Below are 13,927 nucleotides of genomic sequence, written 5' to 3'. Positions count from 1 at the left end.
GTTTTTCACTTTTATAAACATTTAAATAGTATTTGCAGTGGCAAACATCTATAGTGCTCAGATTTTGCAGACAGCCATGTTTTGTTAGGAATAATTCTTAGGCCCAGGAATAATTACTGAGTTAAAGTATGAAAAATCTCAGATTTTTGATGTATATATCAAAATTGTTCTCAGGAATGTTGTAGCAATTTGCACTTCCCCCAACTGCCCCAAGGGAGCTGTGAGTGTCACTTTTGTGTTATCCTCATCAGGTGTGAATGTCATTATTTTTAAAACTGCTGTCCAAGGTTGCACACATTGTAGGAGTAGATTTGGGCCTCAAAGAACACTTCTTTTTTAATTTTTAGAGAGAGAGAGGGCACAGTGGGCAGAGGGGGAGAGGGAGAGAGAGAAAGAGAGAGAGAAAGAGATAGAGAACCTTAAGCAGTCTCTAAGCTCAGCATGGAGACTGACATGGGACTCGATCCCACGACCCTGGGATCATGACCTGAGCTGAAATCAAGATTCAGACGCTCAACTGACTGAGCCACCTAGGTGCTCCAAAAGAAAACTTATTCTTGGCAAAATGTTTGTGTGGAAATAAGATCTGTGGGCGGAGCTTCAAGTTCACGTACCTGATACTGGCTCTTTCCTATGGTGGTGAGCACAAGGATGTCACTGTCTTGTTACCTCACATAAATTTGAAGTCCCTCCTTCCACCCGTAGAAGGGAGTCTGACTTTCTTCACTAGCAGTGACTTCCTGTAATACTGGCAATAATGGCACATGGTGGACATTCATTGACATTTATTGAGCACTTACTATGTGCCAGGCATCACGTGAGATACTTTTCATGCATTTTCCCTTTGAATCATATAGCACAATTAGAAGGAAGGCACTATGACACTCCATCCTCCATCTCCCTGAGCACCCATTTCAAAGATAAAAAAACCGAGGTTTAGAGAGGCTAGTAGTTTGACCAAGAGCAACATGGGTAAGTGACAGTTCAATTATCAGCCATCTGGAAACTGCCTGAGGACACTTTCTAAGGTTAATTCCACGCTCAGGAAGTGGAGGCTTTGCAGCCCTAGCTCAGCACGCGGGAGCAGGCCTGTTCAGAGGGGAGCAACGGCTGGGTCCGTGAGTTACCCATCTGGGGCCTCTGTCGTTCAGTTGACCACGTGGTGCCTGAGCCCGAGGCCAGCCTAACCGAGGCCTACGAGAAGTGGCGAGAGTGGGCAGATGGGAAGAGCTGCTGTGATTATGCCTTGCACGTGGACATCACCCACTGGAACGACAGCGTCAAGCAGGAGGTGCAGAACCTCATCAAGGACAAAGGTGAGCCCCTGTGCACCCCTCCCCCCTTCTCCTTGCTTGGAGTCTGGAACCTTGAGCTAGGTGCTAGGGGCAAGGCGACTGCTGTGTTCCAGGCACCTTGTGTTTATGTATGCCATCTTACTCCCTCCAGGGTCCCCACAAAGAAGATTCTTCTCCTCACTTTGCAGATGGAGAGCCTGAGGCTCAGAATAAGTGGCCCAGGCTCACAGAGCTAGTAAGCAGTAGCTATACCCAAAGTCTATGCCCTTCGCCTCCACACGGCCCTGCCTGTTTTCCAGAGGAAGAAACTGAGGCCAGGAGAGGCTAACATCTTACAGAAGGTCACAAAGCTACTAAATATGAGAGCAGGAATTTTTGACCTTTGTAACTTTCACCGCAAAGATCAAACCACTACTGTTCTAAAACAGTGGCATCCTCAGAAAAGGCCGTGACATTTCTGGGGGCGAAGATATGTTCTTACCCAGGCTAGGAGCTTAGGACATGGAAACGTGTGTGTGTCCCCTCAGTGAGCACATGATTTATGTTTCCTTGTCCTTGATCATCAGATATTTCACATACACGCACTGCCCCCCATACACGCACACAGACATGCAATATGCTGGGCATCATCACATCGCCTGGGGGATTTAGGGAAGTATGGGAATGGTCTCCCTTGAACGTTCAGGGCAAAAGGAAGCAGGCCAGTAAAGAGGAACAGGATAAATGCTGCAAGGTGCAGAATATTGTTGTAATAGTATTAGCCTCATACTAATTATATTACAATATTAGTACTAATGAATGGTAGCATAGTAACATACACTGTTATAACACTAACCTAGTGATCCTATTACCAGTGAGCTGCCTTAATGCAGATGCCGAGTGCAGTGGAAGAGAGTGTGCTCCGGGTTGGAGGGGAGAGGATGGGTTCCCAGAGGATGAGGTTTTTCTTTCCATCTCCCCCCTCACCCCGCCCCCAAGCTCTGCTCACACCTTCCTGATACAGGATGTGGAAGTAACCCCCTTCTTTCTTGTGATGCCTCTCACTCTGGGCATCTCCAGTGGGGTAGAAAATGGAACGGCCTTAACACCCACTTCTCTGCCAAAGGGCCCGGGTCATTCCGCGGATGACAAAGAGGCTTATGGGAAGGGTAGTGTTGGGAAAAGCTGCCCTGAGCTGAACCACTCTGGGTCGGGAAGTTCTCAAATTACAACCCACTTTTGGCCTGGAACAATGTGGGCTGAGATGGCCCTAATGGTTGGAGACCAAAATTATCCTCCTTTCCTCAAAATGATTCTCTGTTCCCTAGCCCCACCTATTTATATAAATTACTACATTAATGGTTTACTTTGGGGTGAAAAATTAAATAGCTCTTTCCTAGCAACGCTTGCAACTTGGATATTTAAGCATAAGGTGGACCTTGACCTCTGCCCATCAGCTCTGTAGTTTCCCGAGGACATGGTCTCTGTCTTAGAGGCAATAGCAGGCACAGGCTTCGTGTAGAGCAGGCATTCATTAAGCAGTGAAATAAACCCAATCCCAGGAGCTCCATTAATGAAGCTCAAATATGTGCCAGGTCTGGTGCTAAGAGTTCGGTATGTGTTGGCTCATTTAACGTTTCCAGCTGCCTTATGAAGCAGGCTATTGTAAATTTTCCATTTTACAGGTGAGGAAACCAAGAGGCGAGGTATTCCCAGCTCGCTGAGCTAGTATGTGGTACAGCCGCAGTGTGTGAGCCTGACTCGTGTGCTACAGTGATTCTCAATGAAAAATACTGCCTCGAGCAGCAGCCAAGCTTGCTGACCCTCTGGGGAGGGGAATGGGGTTTAGGGGGCAAGGCAAGAAAGAGGCACAGAAGAGCCTGTTCTGCTGTGACCCCACGTAGGCATTGTTGTTTTTCTAGGTGTGGGGAGAATGGAGAATGGGAAGCATCTGCTTTATATTGGACAGGTGCCCATAATGCACTCGGTCGGGCCCCATGGGCGATGACAGCAAAGGATAGAGAGTGCTCCGGCTAATGTTGTCTTCCTCCTGTTCTCCCTCCCTTCCCTCTCTTGCAGGGGTTAACTCCTTCATGGTTTACATGGCCTATAAGGATTTGTATCAAGTGTCCAACACAGAGGTAACAAGCCATTGCTGTGTGGTTTGGGGTATCTGGATGGGTTTCCTATTGTTGCTATGACCTTGGCTCTTTGAGCATTAGTCACTGTGGTCGCTGTGGGAGACTGCTGGGCCAGAGCGCTTCTTAGAGCCCTCACAGTCCATGGCACTGTGAATAAATAAGGTAACAGGCAGGGTGCCCATGGCAGGGCAGACCAGGAGCTAGAATTTCCCCTGGCAGCAGCTTTCTCCAAAGGATGGGAGGAAGGGTATGCCAAAATCTGTATCTACCAAAGAAGCCCTAAGCCCCGCAGGAGCTCAGCACAAGTGTGAGGTGCTATATCCTGCAAGACACAGGAGGGGTTAAGGAGGGGTTTCTGCTGTTTGGGGTAATAGCTTGCCCGTGACTCTCCCAAAGGCATTCTCGTGGCCTGTGTTGGTTTTAGACGAATCTCACGTTTTCAGAGGAAATGCAAGAAGCTAGTTCCCATGCCTCCTGGTTGGGAGGTGAAGGGAGGTCTGCCTTGATGGGTTAAGAAATAGGGGTTTCAGCTTTCGCTTTAACTCCTGGCCAGGCTGTAGCAGTTTTCGGGAGCACTTGTGGAGAAGAATAGTGAAGGTCTATCTCAGCAAAATGGGAAATTATACCATTAAAAATGTGTGCTGGAGGCAGAGTTAAAGCCTCGACAGCACTTTGTTACACGTTCGCCCTGTCTGCCGAGGAGACATGACACATTCTTTGTATAGACGGTTTCCTAGAGTTCCTTTGGACTCGCACTCTTTGGTCATGCATATTTTAGTCTGTATTTCTCGCTCTAATCGCTGGTTTCCTCTGGTTCTCCTCATTTGGTTTATTTATGGCTCTAGTGAGTGACCCTTGTGTGAAGTTGCTGGAAGCATCCATGGCTTGTGAAGGTGACAACGAGTCCTTTCTCTTGCAGCTGTACGAGATCTTCACCTGTCTGGGAGAGCTGGGAGCCATTGCGCAAGTTCATGCTGAGAACGGGGATATCATTGCCCAGGTGATGTTGTGCAGCTCCCCGGAGCACGCTGTCTGCATGAGCTCTGGTCTTCAGCCCATCTCTCTCCTCATTCCTTCAGTATTACTTGAGCTCTTAATTGTGCAAGGCACGCTCATAAACACTGTGCTAAAAACAGAACCTGCCCCAACAACCTCCCAATCTAGGAGGAGGGAAAAAGGTGGAATGAAGACAAGTTGAGGGAGAAAGGGGAGGCCGCTCTAAAACAGGGAGCCATCTGGCCATACTGGGGAATCAGAAAAGGCATCGCGGGAGAGGTTTTCAAATTGGACCATTTAAGTGGGAGAGCATGGCTGATTCTCTTTTCGAAGTGAGTCCAAGCTACGTGACATTCTCTGCCCCAGAGAAAAACCGAAAGGCAGCACGTCTCAGAAATCTCATCCAGGACTGCAGAACTCACGGCTTTAGATAATAAAGAACGTAGGTCTGTGGGGATCAGATGCCCCACTGGTTTCCTAGAAGTTGGACTGAGAAACCCGACGCAGGAGTGAGGAAAGTGAGGCCCCAAGGCCCAAAGTGATCATTTGTGAGGAAGCAGAAAGCACTCTCTCCATCTCCTGGGTCGCTTAATGGGCTGGATGCACAGATGTCTCTTAGCCAGGGTTTTGTTGATGTCAGAAGCATTCAAGATTGGCCCCCACTAGGAGGAGGCAGCCAGAAGAGTGGGAGCTCTCTCGGTCCATTTAATAACCTTCACAGAAAAATCCACTACTCATTCTTTCAAAGAGTATTTCCTGTGCATTTTGTGCCAGGCACGACGCTACTGAAGTGAGCCCCCAACAGACGCATTCCTTAGAGTTGCCCAAGAGTTGGTGAATGTGGTCAGCAGGGGTGTGGGAACAGTGTGGGGCCGACTCTTGTCTCAGCCCCACTGGCCTCCAGCAGCAGGTACCGTCTGGCAAACACTGACTACAGTAGGCGCTGGGAAGTGCTCTAGCACATTTTCACTTGACCTGCCCTGCACCCTTGAAAGATGGCTGCTATCTGCCTGGTTTTGTAGATGAGCATATTTGGCTCAGAGGATCAAGTCACGGGTCCAGGTATCACAGCCAGTAACTGGAAGAAAATCTTAGCTCAAAGGGTGGGTCAGTGGGCATCCTCCCCCAGAGTTGGTGTGTCCTGGGCCCTTTGCTCCCCCGGTCCGGCTGCAGGCCCTCTGAGAGGCAGCGTCCCCACAGAGCCGGGCTCCAGCTGTTACCATTGCAGACGCTGGATGTTGTCTTACCAGTGGAGGAGGTGAGCTGAATGTGTCGTTTCCTCTTGCTGACCAAGGAGATTAATTAGTCAGGTCCCTGACAGCCTTCTCCCACGTCCCCCACACACCCAGAGATAATGAAATCATTTTCCAAAGAGGGTCCAGTGCCTGTGGGAGGCATCCTGGTCGTGTTAGGGCTGTTACCCCTCCTCTTTTTCCACGTTTTTAGTGCAGCAGCCAGAGGCCCCAGCCCTCCCTCCAGATGCCCTAGAAACCAAACTCCCTGCTACTTCCTTCTAAGCCCTGTGGAGGCAGACAGGTTGCCATTGCTAAGCCCCTCGTCCAGCTTCCTCTTGTGGCTCCACAGCACAGATATATTTCTGGTTGCCCCCACCCCCACTCTTCCCTACCTTGTGAAAGATCTGTTCTCAGTCAGGGAAAGAATAAGGGCGTTTTTCCACTTGGATGAGTTTCTTGTGTGTGTTTATTACATGGAGGTGGAGCCGAAAGATTTTATCATGTTGTCTAAATGAAGGCAGCTGCTGTACTCAGAGTTTAGGCAAATGTCACCAAAGAGCGAGAAGAAATCTCTCTCAAGGATACCCACGATAGACATTTTCAACAGTTTCAGGCTGGCAGGGCATTCTGAGAGCACAGCATCTTGAGCTCATCATCAGACAGTATTTATTGAGCACCTACTATGTGCCAAGCCCTGGGGAGGGAAGATGAAAATGACAGGGTCCCTTTCCTCATGAAGTAAACCAAAATTGTATCCTGCCCCAAACCGTGATGTGATTACAGCAATGATCAGTGCCCCAAGGAGCCCACTGCTCCTGCACCCAGGTAAGCTGGCTTCACTGGGTCTTTGCATGCCCTTCCTAACCTCCCAGCTCTAGGAACACCCTGGCGTTTAAGAATGGGACGTCTCAGGGGCACCTGGGTGGCTCAGTCGGTTAAGCCTCCAACTTCGGCTCAGGTTCATCAGTTCGAACCCCACGTCAGGCTCTGTGCTGACAGCTCAGAGCCTGGAGCCTACTTTGGATTCCGGGACTCCCTCTCTCTCTACCCCTTCTCTGCTTGCACTCTGTCTCTCTCTGTCTCTCAAAAAAAAAAAAAATGTTAAAAAAAAAAAAAAAAAAAAGAATGGACTTCCCAGCATGAGTAGTGCATTGAAATCACCTGTGGAGCTTAGGGATTCCTGAGATTCTCCCAACTTCCAGAGATTCTGATTTAGGGGGTCAGTAATAAACTTCAGGCAAGCATAATTTGAAAAAGTTCCCCTGATGATTTGAATGTGCTTGGAAACCACCTCTGGAGCAAGCTTCCTCCCGTGTGCCATCCCAGCCCTCTTGAACATGAGTGTCCTATGAGACAGGAGAAGCTTTGGTTGGACACCTCAACCTTTGTGTGACTTGAGGAGGCAAAGCAGGGTGGAAACTCACCAGCGTTCAGAAGAAATCGTATTCGGTCTAAGGCTCCATAAATGGAACAGTAAGAATGAAAAGTGAACTTGGCTGTAAAAATCAGCCTCTGGCCTTTGTTCTAATCCTGCATAGCTGGACACTGTGACCATTTCACTGCTCACAGCAGCTTGGAATATACGATATGCGTCTTTCTTCCTATACCTTAAGCAAAATTTATATTACTCAAAGCAAAACTAAACAAAAAAACAAAACAAAACAAAACCAAGAAAAACTAGATTTTCTTTTCCAGAAAGAAGGAATCCCTTCCCTTCTAAACATCTCATAGTTTCAAAGTGAAACAAGGTTTCGTTCCCTTCACTCTCTGTCCTCCCTCTCCCTCCCTGCCAGGGCAGGGTTTCATTGGAATTGGCCTTAGCATTTTGGGAGCAAAGGCCAGCCAAACTGCAGATATGGAGGCTTAGGATTTCTGCCAGTTCCAATTAGCCCACGTGTGTGCTCACTGCCCAGCCACCTGCTTCTTCCAGAAAGCTGGCCAGAAGTCTGAAGAATTTAGCCATTAGCTGTGAGGGGTGGGCAGTTCTGCCACAAAACAACCTAATTAAATAGAATCTGACCCAAAGAGTAACTCAGTTAATGCTGTTTGGAGGCATTATTTTGTCTGGTTAAATTCTGAGTCCATTTACTTCAGCCATAAATTCAAACCACAAAATAGCCTCGGGGCTTTGTTACAGTGCAGATTCCTAGAATTTAGCCTCTGTATTTTGACTTGGAGAGGACCACAGAGCGCTCAGCCAGGAAAGGCAACCCAGGGGATTCTGATGTAGGTGGTAGGTGTACCAGACCTTGGGAGACACAGCATGAAACTGTCAGCAGTAAGTGAGCTGGTGTGACTTCTGATGTGTCATGTAGAAAAAAAAAAAAATCATCCTCTAACAGACTGCCATCCTTTTAATTTAAAAAAGCCACCCTTAAATGATTTTTTTCTCCTCTTATTTAAGACTTGACCCTATTTCACAATTCCAGATAGAGCATTAACAAATGTATTCAACATACGCATTTTATTCTTTTTGTTCCCTTGAACACTTCTTCAGATTAAAATACACCAGCACAGCTTTTCTAGACCTCAGTGGAGCTTATCTCAAAACTGGTCTGTGTTCTTGTCTCATTGTAGGAGCAAACCCGGATGTTGGAAATGGGGATAACTGGTCCGGAAGGCCATGTGCTGAGCAGACCAGAGGAGGTGAGTTGCAGGGGGTCTGGGGGATGGAGGAGGGGCAGGTGCTCTGCTTTCCAGCATCTTCTGGGAGACTCCTCTTACTGCAATACCCAGCAGCTCGGCTTATGGCTGCTGCTCATTTGAGGGTTTGTGTTCAGCCCGCCTTTCCTAGGCACATGTGCACACGGAGCACATGAGCAAGTATTGCTGGAAGGTGAGAGTCTCTGTGAATACCAGATAGCAATCCCGGAACCTTTTTTCCAAAGACCGCTTCTGACTGACCCAACTCAGGGGACTCTGAGAAAAGGAATGTAAGGGAAATGTTTACTTCTGATCCCTAATCTCTCTAAAGATAACACAGGTTGGAGTGTACTCCACAGTTATTCAGCTGGAGAGGTAAATCCCCAAATCCTTTCTTAATCAGTGTGACTCTTAAAGACATGTCCATGTTATATTCTGAGTCCTGCAAAATAAAATATTAGCGATATGGATAGTAGGGGGAGTGGGCGTCTCACAGACATTATGTCTGTCGCTTTGTGTGATGAAGTCCAGGTATGGGAGTTTCCCACGTGTAAGATGGGTGATGAATAGTGACTTCTTAGCCCCTGACAAGTGAATAAAAGGTCACTAGTGGCTGATTGCATGTGTTTGGGATGTCGGCAGCTTCTGCTGCTGACACAGGACACAGAGTGGGGACTTGGCTGCCGTGTGGCTGACAGCATATTGGCTTTGGGAGGCCAGCCTGGGGTTGGCACCTGGGGTGTGTTGAGAGCCCTCTGTGTGAGTGAAGGGAGCCTGGCTCTTGCTTTGTTATCCCCAGCCCCACACTCTACAGCAGGTAAGAGGAGGCAGAACCAGACGTCCGTGTATCCCTGTTGCCCATCTCTTCTAGAGGCTTTATAAAATGAAAATGTAACACACATACAGAAAAGTGCCCCAATCATAAAGATACAAGGGGTTTTCATAAGCCGAATACACTTGTGTAACCAGCACCCACTTGGAGAAGCAGAGCACTGTCAGAACCCCAGAAACTCCTCTGTGTCTAATGATATCATTTCCCAGTTAAAATAATTTATACCTATTTCATAATATGTATTATGGGTCCTTTCTATGGAGCCCTAGCTTATACCTAGAACTGTGCTGATTACCTCAGTTGTCCTTGCTGCTGCTCTGGGCAGTTGGTAGTGTTGCTGGTGGAAGAAACTGAAGCTCAGAGAGGTTAAGCCACTGGCTCCTTCCATGTGAAGGATTGGAAAGCTGTTTACATGTTGTGAGTAGCGCCAGGGTGATTAGCACTGTTGGTGAAACTTTTCCTAAATGCTGGTCATTGTAGCAATTTGCTGGCAAGATTGATTCCTGTAGCAGCAGCCAGGGGATTTCTGAGCAAAGTCTATTTTTGTTCCCTGGTTTGTTTTTCCAACCCCCCCCCCCCCACTCCTGTTCCCGTCTCCTTTTTAGTAAAAAGCCTCTCTGCCGCAGATCTGGACAATCCTGGAAACCCTTTTGGGTGAAGCTGGAGGGTGATGTAACCTTCCAAAGATAGTCATGCTGTCAAGGTCCTGGAAACCTGCCGTGCCACGAGGGCACGGGATCAGGGGTACCAGGACCGAGGGCGTGGGGAGTGGCGTGGTCAGCACAGGTGTAAAGAGGGTGGGATGGGCGTAGGAGGGACCTACCCCTCTTCAAGGCAGAGCACACCCGGCCACCTTCTCCAGTGATGCTGTGCAGAGAGCTGAACCCAGGTTTGCTCCAGAAGTCTGGGCGATGCAGGGAGGTGGCCACATGGCCACATTCGCCTGTGGTCAGGGGCTCCAGGGGCTCATCCCTTTGGAACAAAGGGCAGCTTGGGAGCCGCCAGCAGGGCCCTGCCAAGTTTTAGAGTCTGTCGGCTGAGCCGCACCCACCGAGGGCAGTGGCTGGTTTACATTATGCAAGCACCGGGCATCTGCAAGCTATTTTTGGTATTTTTAAAAGTGATGGGCTGCCTAGGCTAACCAGAATGTCATATCCATCCAAAGGAGCTGCTGCTGATTGAATGGGAGAACACTAGTGTCTCTGCTGCGGGCTGAATAGGACTGAGTTGGGCTTTGGGCAGCAACACAGGCTTTCTCAGCCCCGTAGGGATGTGATCGGCAGTAAGACCAGTAGCCAGCCTGCGAGGACCAGGAGTGGGGCAGCTGCCTTAAAGGATGAACCCATAATTGTCACAACGGCCCTGTGTGCCAGGTCCTGTCACTCTTCCCCCTTGGTAGACTGGAAACTGAGATTTGGGGAGGTTGTGTAACGTACCTCAGGTCACCCAGCTTCTAGCTGGCAGAACCAGAACTCCAACCCAGGCCATTTGAGCGAGCCTGAGCTCTAAAGACCCTGCTTTGTTGATAAAGTAAGGGGAGACTCATTATTTCTTCCTGAAAAAATTCAGCCGAGTTGGTTAGCACATGTGAACACATAGATTCTACTTTCGGGTGGGATGGAAGAAATAGATAATAAGGGAAGTCTTTGCTGAGAAGCCTGGGAATTACTAGTGTAAGAAATGCCTTCTGGGATTGCCATCGCTGACCACCCGTTGCTGCAGGAAAGGATTGATGTCTAATTGCCTTTACTGGTTAATACTGACATATTGGTGTTGGGATTGTGTTTTGCCGGAGAATCTGCCTGGGAAGATTGGGGAGCAAAGGCTTCCATCACAGGCAGACGTTGGGATAATCACAGGGAGAGAGAGAACCATCCAAGGGAAGTGAGGGCGAGGCTCTGAGTAGCCAAGTGAATCGCCCCAGCTTTGGATCCAAGGACTCTCACTCCAGATCTTGTAGGCTTTCAAGCACTGTGCTGCACTACCGGCTCAGTTTGTGGAGGCAGGGGAGTGGCTCTCCGGGAGGCTCATGCTTGTCTTGACTCCTGGGACTTCTTTTTGCAGCTGGAAGCTGAGGCTGTGTTCCGTGCCATCACCATCGCCAGCCAAACCAACTGTCCACTCTACGTCACAAAGGTCATGAGCAAGAGTGCGGCTGACATCATCTCCCAAGCCAGGAAAAAAGGTGATTGGTGCTCCCAAGAGCTCGGAACCAGTCGTGTGGCTCCCCTCCACCTCCCTTCCGCCCCAGCTCCCCAGCTGTTCTGTACAAACAGCGCCTGTTTTGCTCATTGCCGCGCTGTCTGGGAAACCCTTCCTCCGAGTTAGCCCAGGTGATCTTTCTGGCATCCTGTGTGGATGGCAGGCCCCTGGCATTGCTCCTGCTTGTCAGATGAGTTAACTAGGCTTAGGAAGGGTGAGTGCTTTGTCCGAGATAGGACAGCTTCAATCACTTCTTTGAGACTTGGCGCATCTTTCTTCCTCCCTTTGATCCTTCATTGTCAGTTCATGTTATCTGAGCTTTATAAATGGACACACTAGTCAAGATTATACTGGGGGCAGAAGTCAAAGATCCAACTTAAATGGACTTAAACAAAAGTAAATTATTGGTTGGGAGTGTTTCAGGCATAGCTGGATCAAGGGGTTTGAACAGTGATTTGGGGCTCTATCACTGTTCCTCCTCTCTTGTCTCTGCTTTCCTCTCTGTTGGCTTTCTATTTAGTGTGAACAGTGACAAGAATAAATGTTAAGAGGCACCTGTTGTCCTCCACACTTGACGGGGGGTGCATAATGAGGAAGTAGAGTCTATTTTTTCCAATAGCTCAAGCCAGAGTGCCCAGGAAAACTGTGATTGCCTTGGCTTGGGTCATCGGCCCGTTCCTGAATCAGTATCTGCTCTGGGGATGGTGTGATTGATTGTCCAGGGTTGAGGGCAGAGTGCAGGGGCAGGGTCCCACCACCTGAGCCATACAGATTAGCACAGGTCATTTTGGGAAAGGGGCTGAATGGGTCTCTAAAGCACATCTGGTGGCCCTTCATGCCCCAGGGCTTTGTCCCCACCTCCTTCCGACTTGGGCTGCTTTCCTCCATTGCTGTTAACTTGGGCTTCATTTGCTCATCTGGTGCTAAGCAGAAGTTTACTGTCACTTCAGAGCTTTCTTTTATGCTTTTGTTCTGGTCTCCAGTGACACACTAATGGGCTCACTTGAGAATAGAGTGTGGTTGAGAGCCTGCAGGTGTAGGGCCCTGTGTTTTGCTGGGAGAGAAGATTTACTAGGCCCCTGTGTATGATCATTACCACTGTAATGGAGAGCTAGTCTGGGGGCGCTCATCTACCAAATTCTGCATGTAAGTGGCTGGGGTGGCTAAAAATAGTCCCACTGACTCTGACAGCTGAGTGTTCAGTCGTCTGCCTTTCCGGAAAAGGGCACCCTTTTCTTCTGGGGCGGGATGGGTGGGGGGATTCTTCCTACTTGTCTAGACAGTCTTTGTTGCTAGCACATTCTGGGGCATCTCCTGCCATACCCTGCTCACAGTAAGCCTGCTGTTTTTCTTTCCCTGCTTTTAAATGTCTCAACATGACATGGTGTGGTTGCTCCACAGGGTGTGAGTCACTGGGCGAGAACCAGGAAAGCAGCCCAATCTTCCTTACCCATTCTTGGAGAAAGGCAAAAAAAAAAAAAAAAAAAAAAAAAAAAGGAAGAAAAAGCAAAATGCATGGGGAACACCTCTACCATTTCTCCAAGACTCCCTCTCTCTACCACACTCCCTCTCTCAGGCCTTTGGCTCCTGGCTACATCCTCCCTCCCTCGGAGCTATTCTCAGGATTGCCCGAGGGTCTCGAGGACAGGGTGTTTCAGCTACGTGCTGGGTCTTATTTTAAACCCATGGAGAAAGATTCCTCACCCTTGGCCTTCTGGCTCATAGTGGTCTCGCACAAAGAGCTTGTACAGCTGTGTCTCCCAGGTAGCAGGGTGGCCTTGTTCCCATGTTGAAACCTTGACTCCTGATGTGGAAGCCAGTAAACATCCCAGGACCTGTTCTTCTCGGGGAAGGAGTTGAGAGTACAAGAGCAGGAAGAGAGTGTAGTGGGGTTCACTCTTCCCTCCTGAGCCCAAGTCCCAGTGTATTCAGTTACCAAGTCATCTTGTTGTTTTTTTTTTTAAGTTTATTTATGTGAGAGAGAGAGAGAGAGAGAGAGAGAGAGAGAGAGAGAGAAAGCGCAAGCAGGGGAGGGGCAGAGAGAGAGAATCCCAAGCAGGGTCCGCACTGTCATCCCAGAACCCCATGGGGGGCTCGAACTCACGAACCATGAGATCATGACCTGAGCTGAAATCAAGAGTCAGAGGCTTAACTGAGTGAGCCACCCAGGTGCCCCCAGTCACCAGTGTTCTCTTAAGTAGCTCTGTATGGTTGCTCAGAATTAATATTAGGAATCCACAGTTAAATGAGGACCAGCCATATGCCCTGCACTGACATAAATACTTCAGATCTAGTATTCTGTAGAATTGTCAAAGAACCCTGAGAAATAAATAGCCTTTATCATCCCCATTTTTCAGACTGAAAAATTATTATCCCCATTTTTCTTACTGAAGCATAGTGTGTCAGGATCTCCCAGTTGGGAGAGCTCGTATTCAAACCCAACTATAATTACAATTTTTCTTATTCTACTCTTCATCTAAAGATAGTCCAAAGGGAGAGTTCTTCTACTTTAAAGATTGTTTTTCTCTTAATAGTACCTGATGGCTTGTCTTGACTTTTTCTTTCTTTCTTTCTTTCTTTCTTTCTTTCTTTCTTTCTTTCTTT

The 13,927-nt window shown here is 48.5% G+C and overlaps 1 protein-coding gene across 2 annotated transcripts in view; it reads left to right on the top strand.

Annotated features, from left to right (window-relative positions):
* DPYSL3 (dihydropyrimidinase like 3) overlaps positions 1 to 13,927 on the top strand; it is a 114,176-nt gene that overhangs the window by 86,920 nt on the left and 13,329 nt on the right. For both annotated transcript variants that reach the window (XM_049649440.1, XM_049649441.1), the window contains exons 4-8: positions 1,152 to 1,316; positions 3,354 to 3,415; positions 4,335 to 4,415; positions 8,224 to 8,292; positions 11,186 to 11,306. In XM_049649440.1, coding sequence (XP_049505397.1) covers positions 1,152 to 1,316; positions 3,354 to 3,415; positions 4,335 to 4,415; positions 8,224 to 8,292; positions 11,186 to 11,306 — 498 coding nt within the window. The remainder of the gene's footprint in view (positions 1 to 1,151; positions 1,317 to 3,353; positions 3,416 to 4,334; positions 4,416 to 8,223; positions 8,293 to 11,185; positions 11,307 to 13,927) is intronic.

This window comes from Panthera uncia (genome assembly GCF_023721935.1).
Source record: "Panthera uncia isolate 11264 chromosome A1 unlocalized genomic scaffold, Puncia_PCG_1.0 HiC_scaffold_17, whole genome shotgun sequence".
NCBI lineage: Eukaryota > Metazoa > Chordata > Mammalia > Carnivora > Felidae > Panthera > Panthera uncia.
The sequence above is the reverse complement of the archived record's forward strand: the minus strand, read 5'-3'. Positions and strand labels throughout refer to the sequence as shown.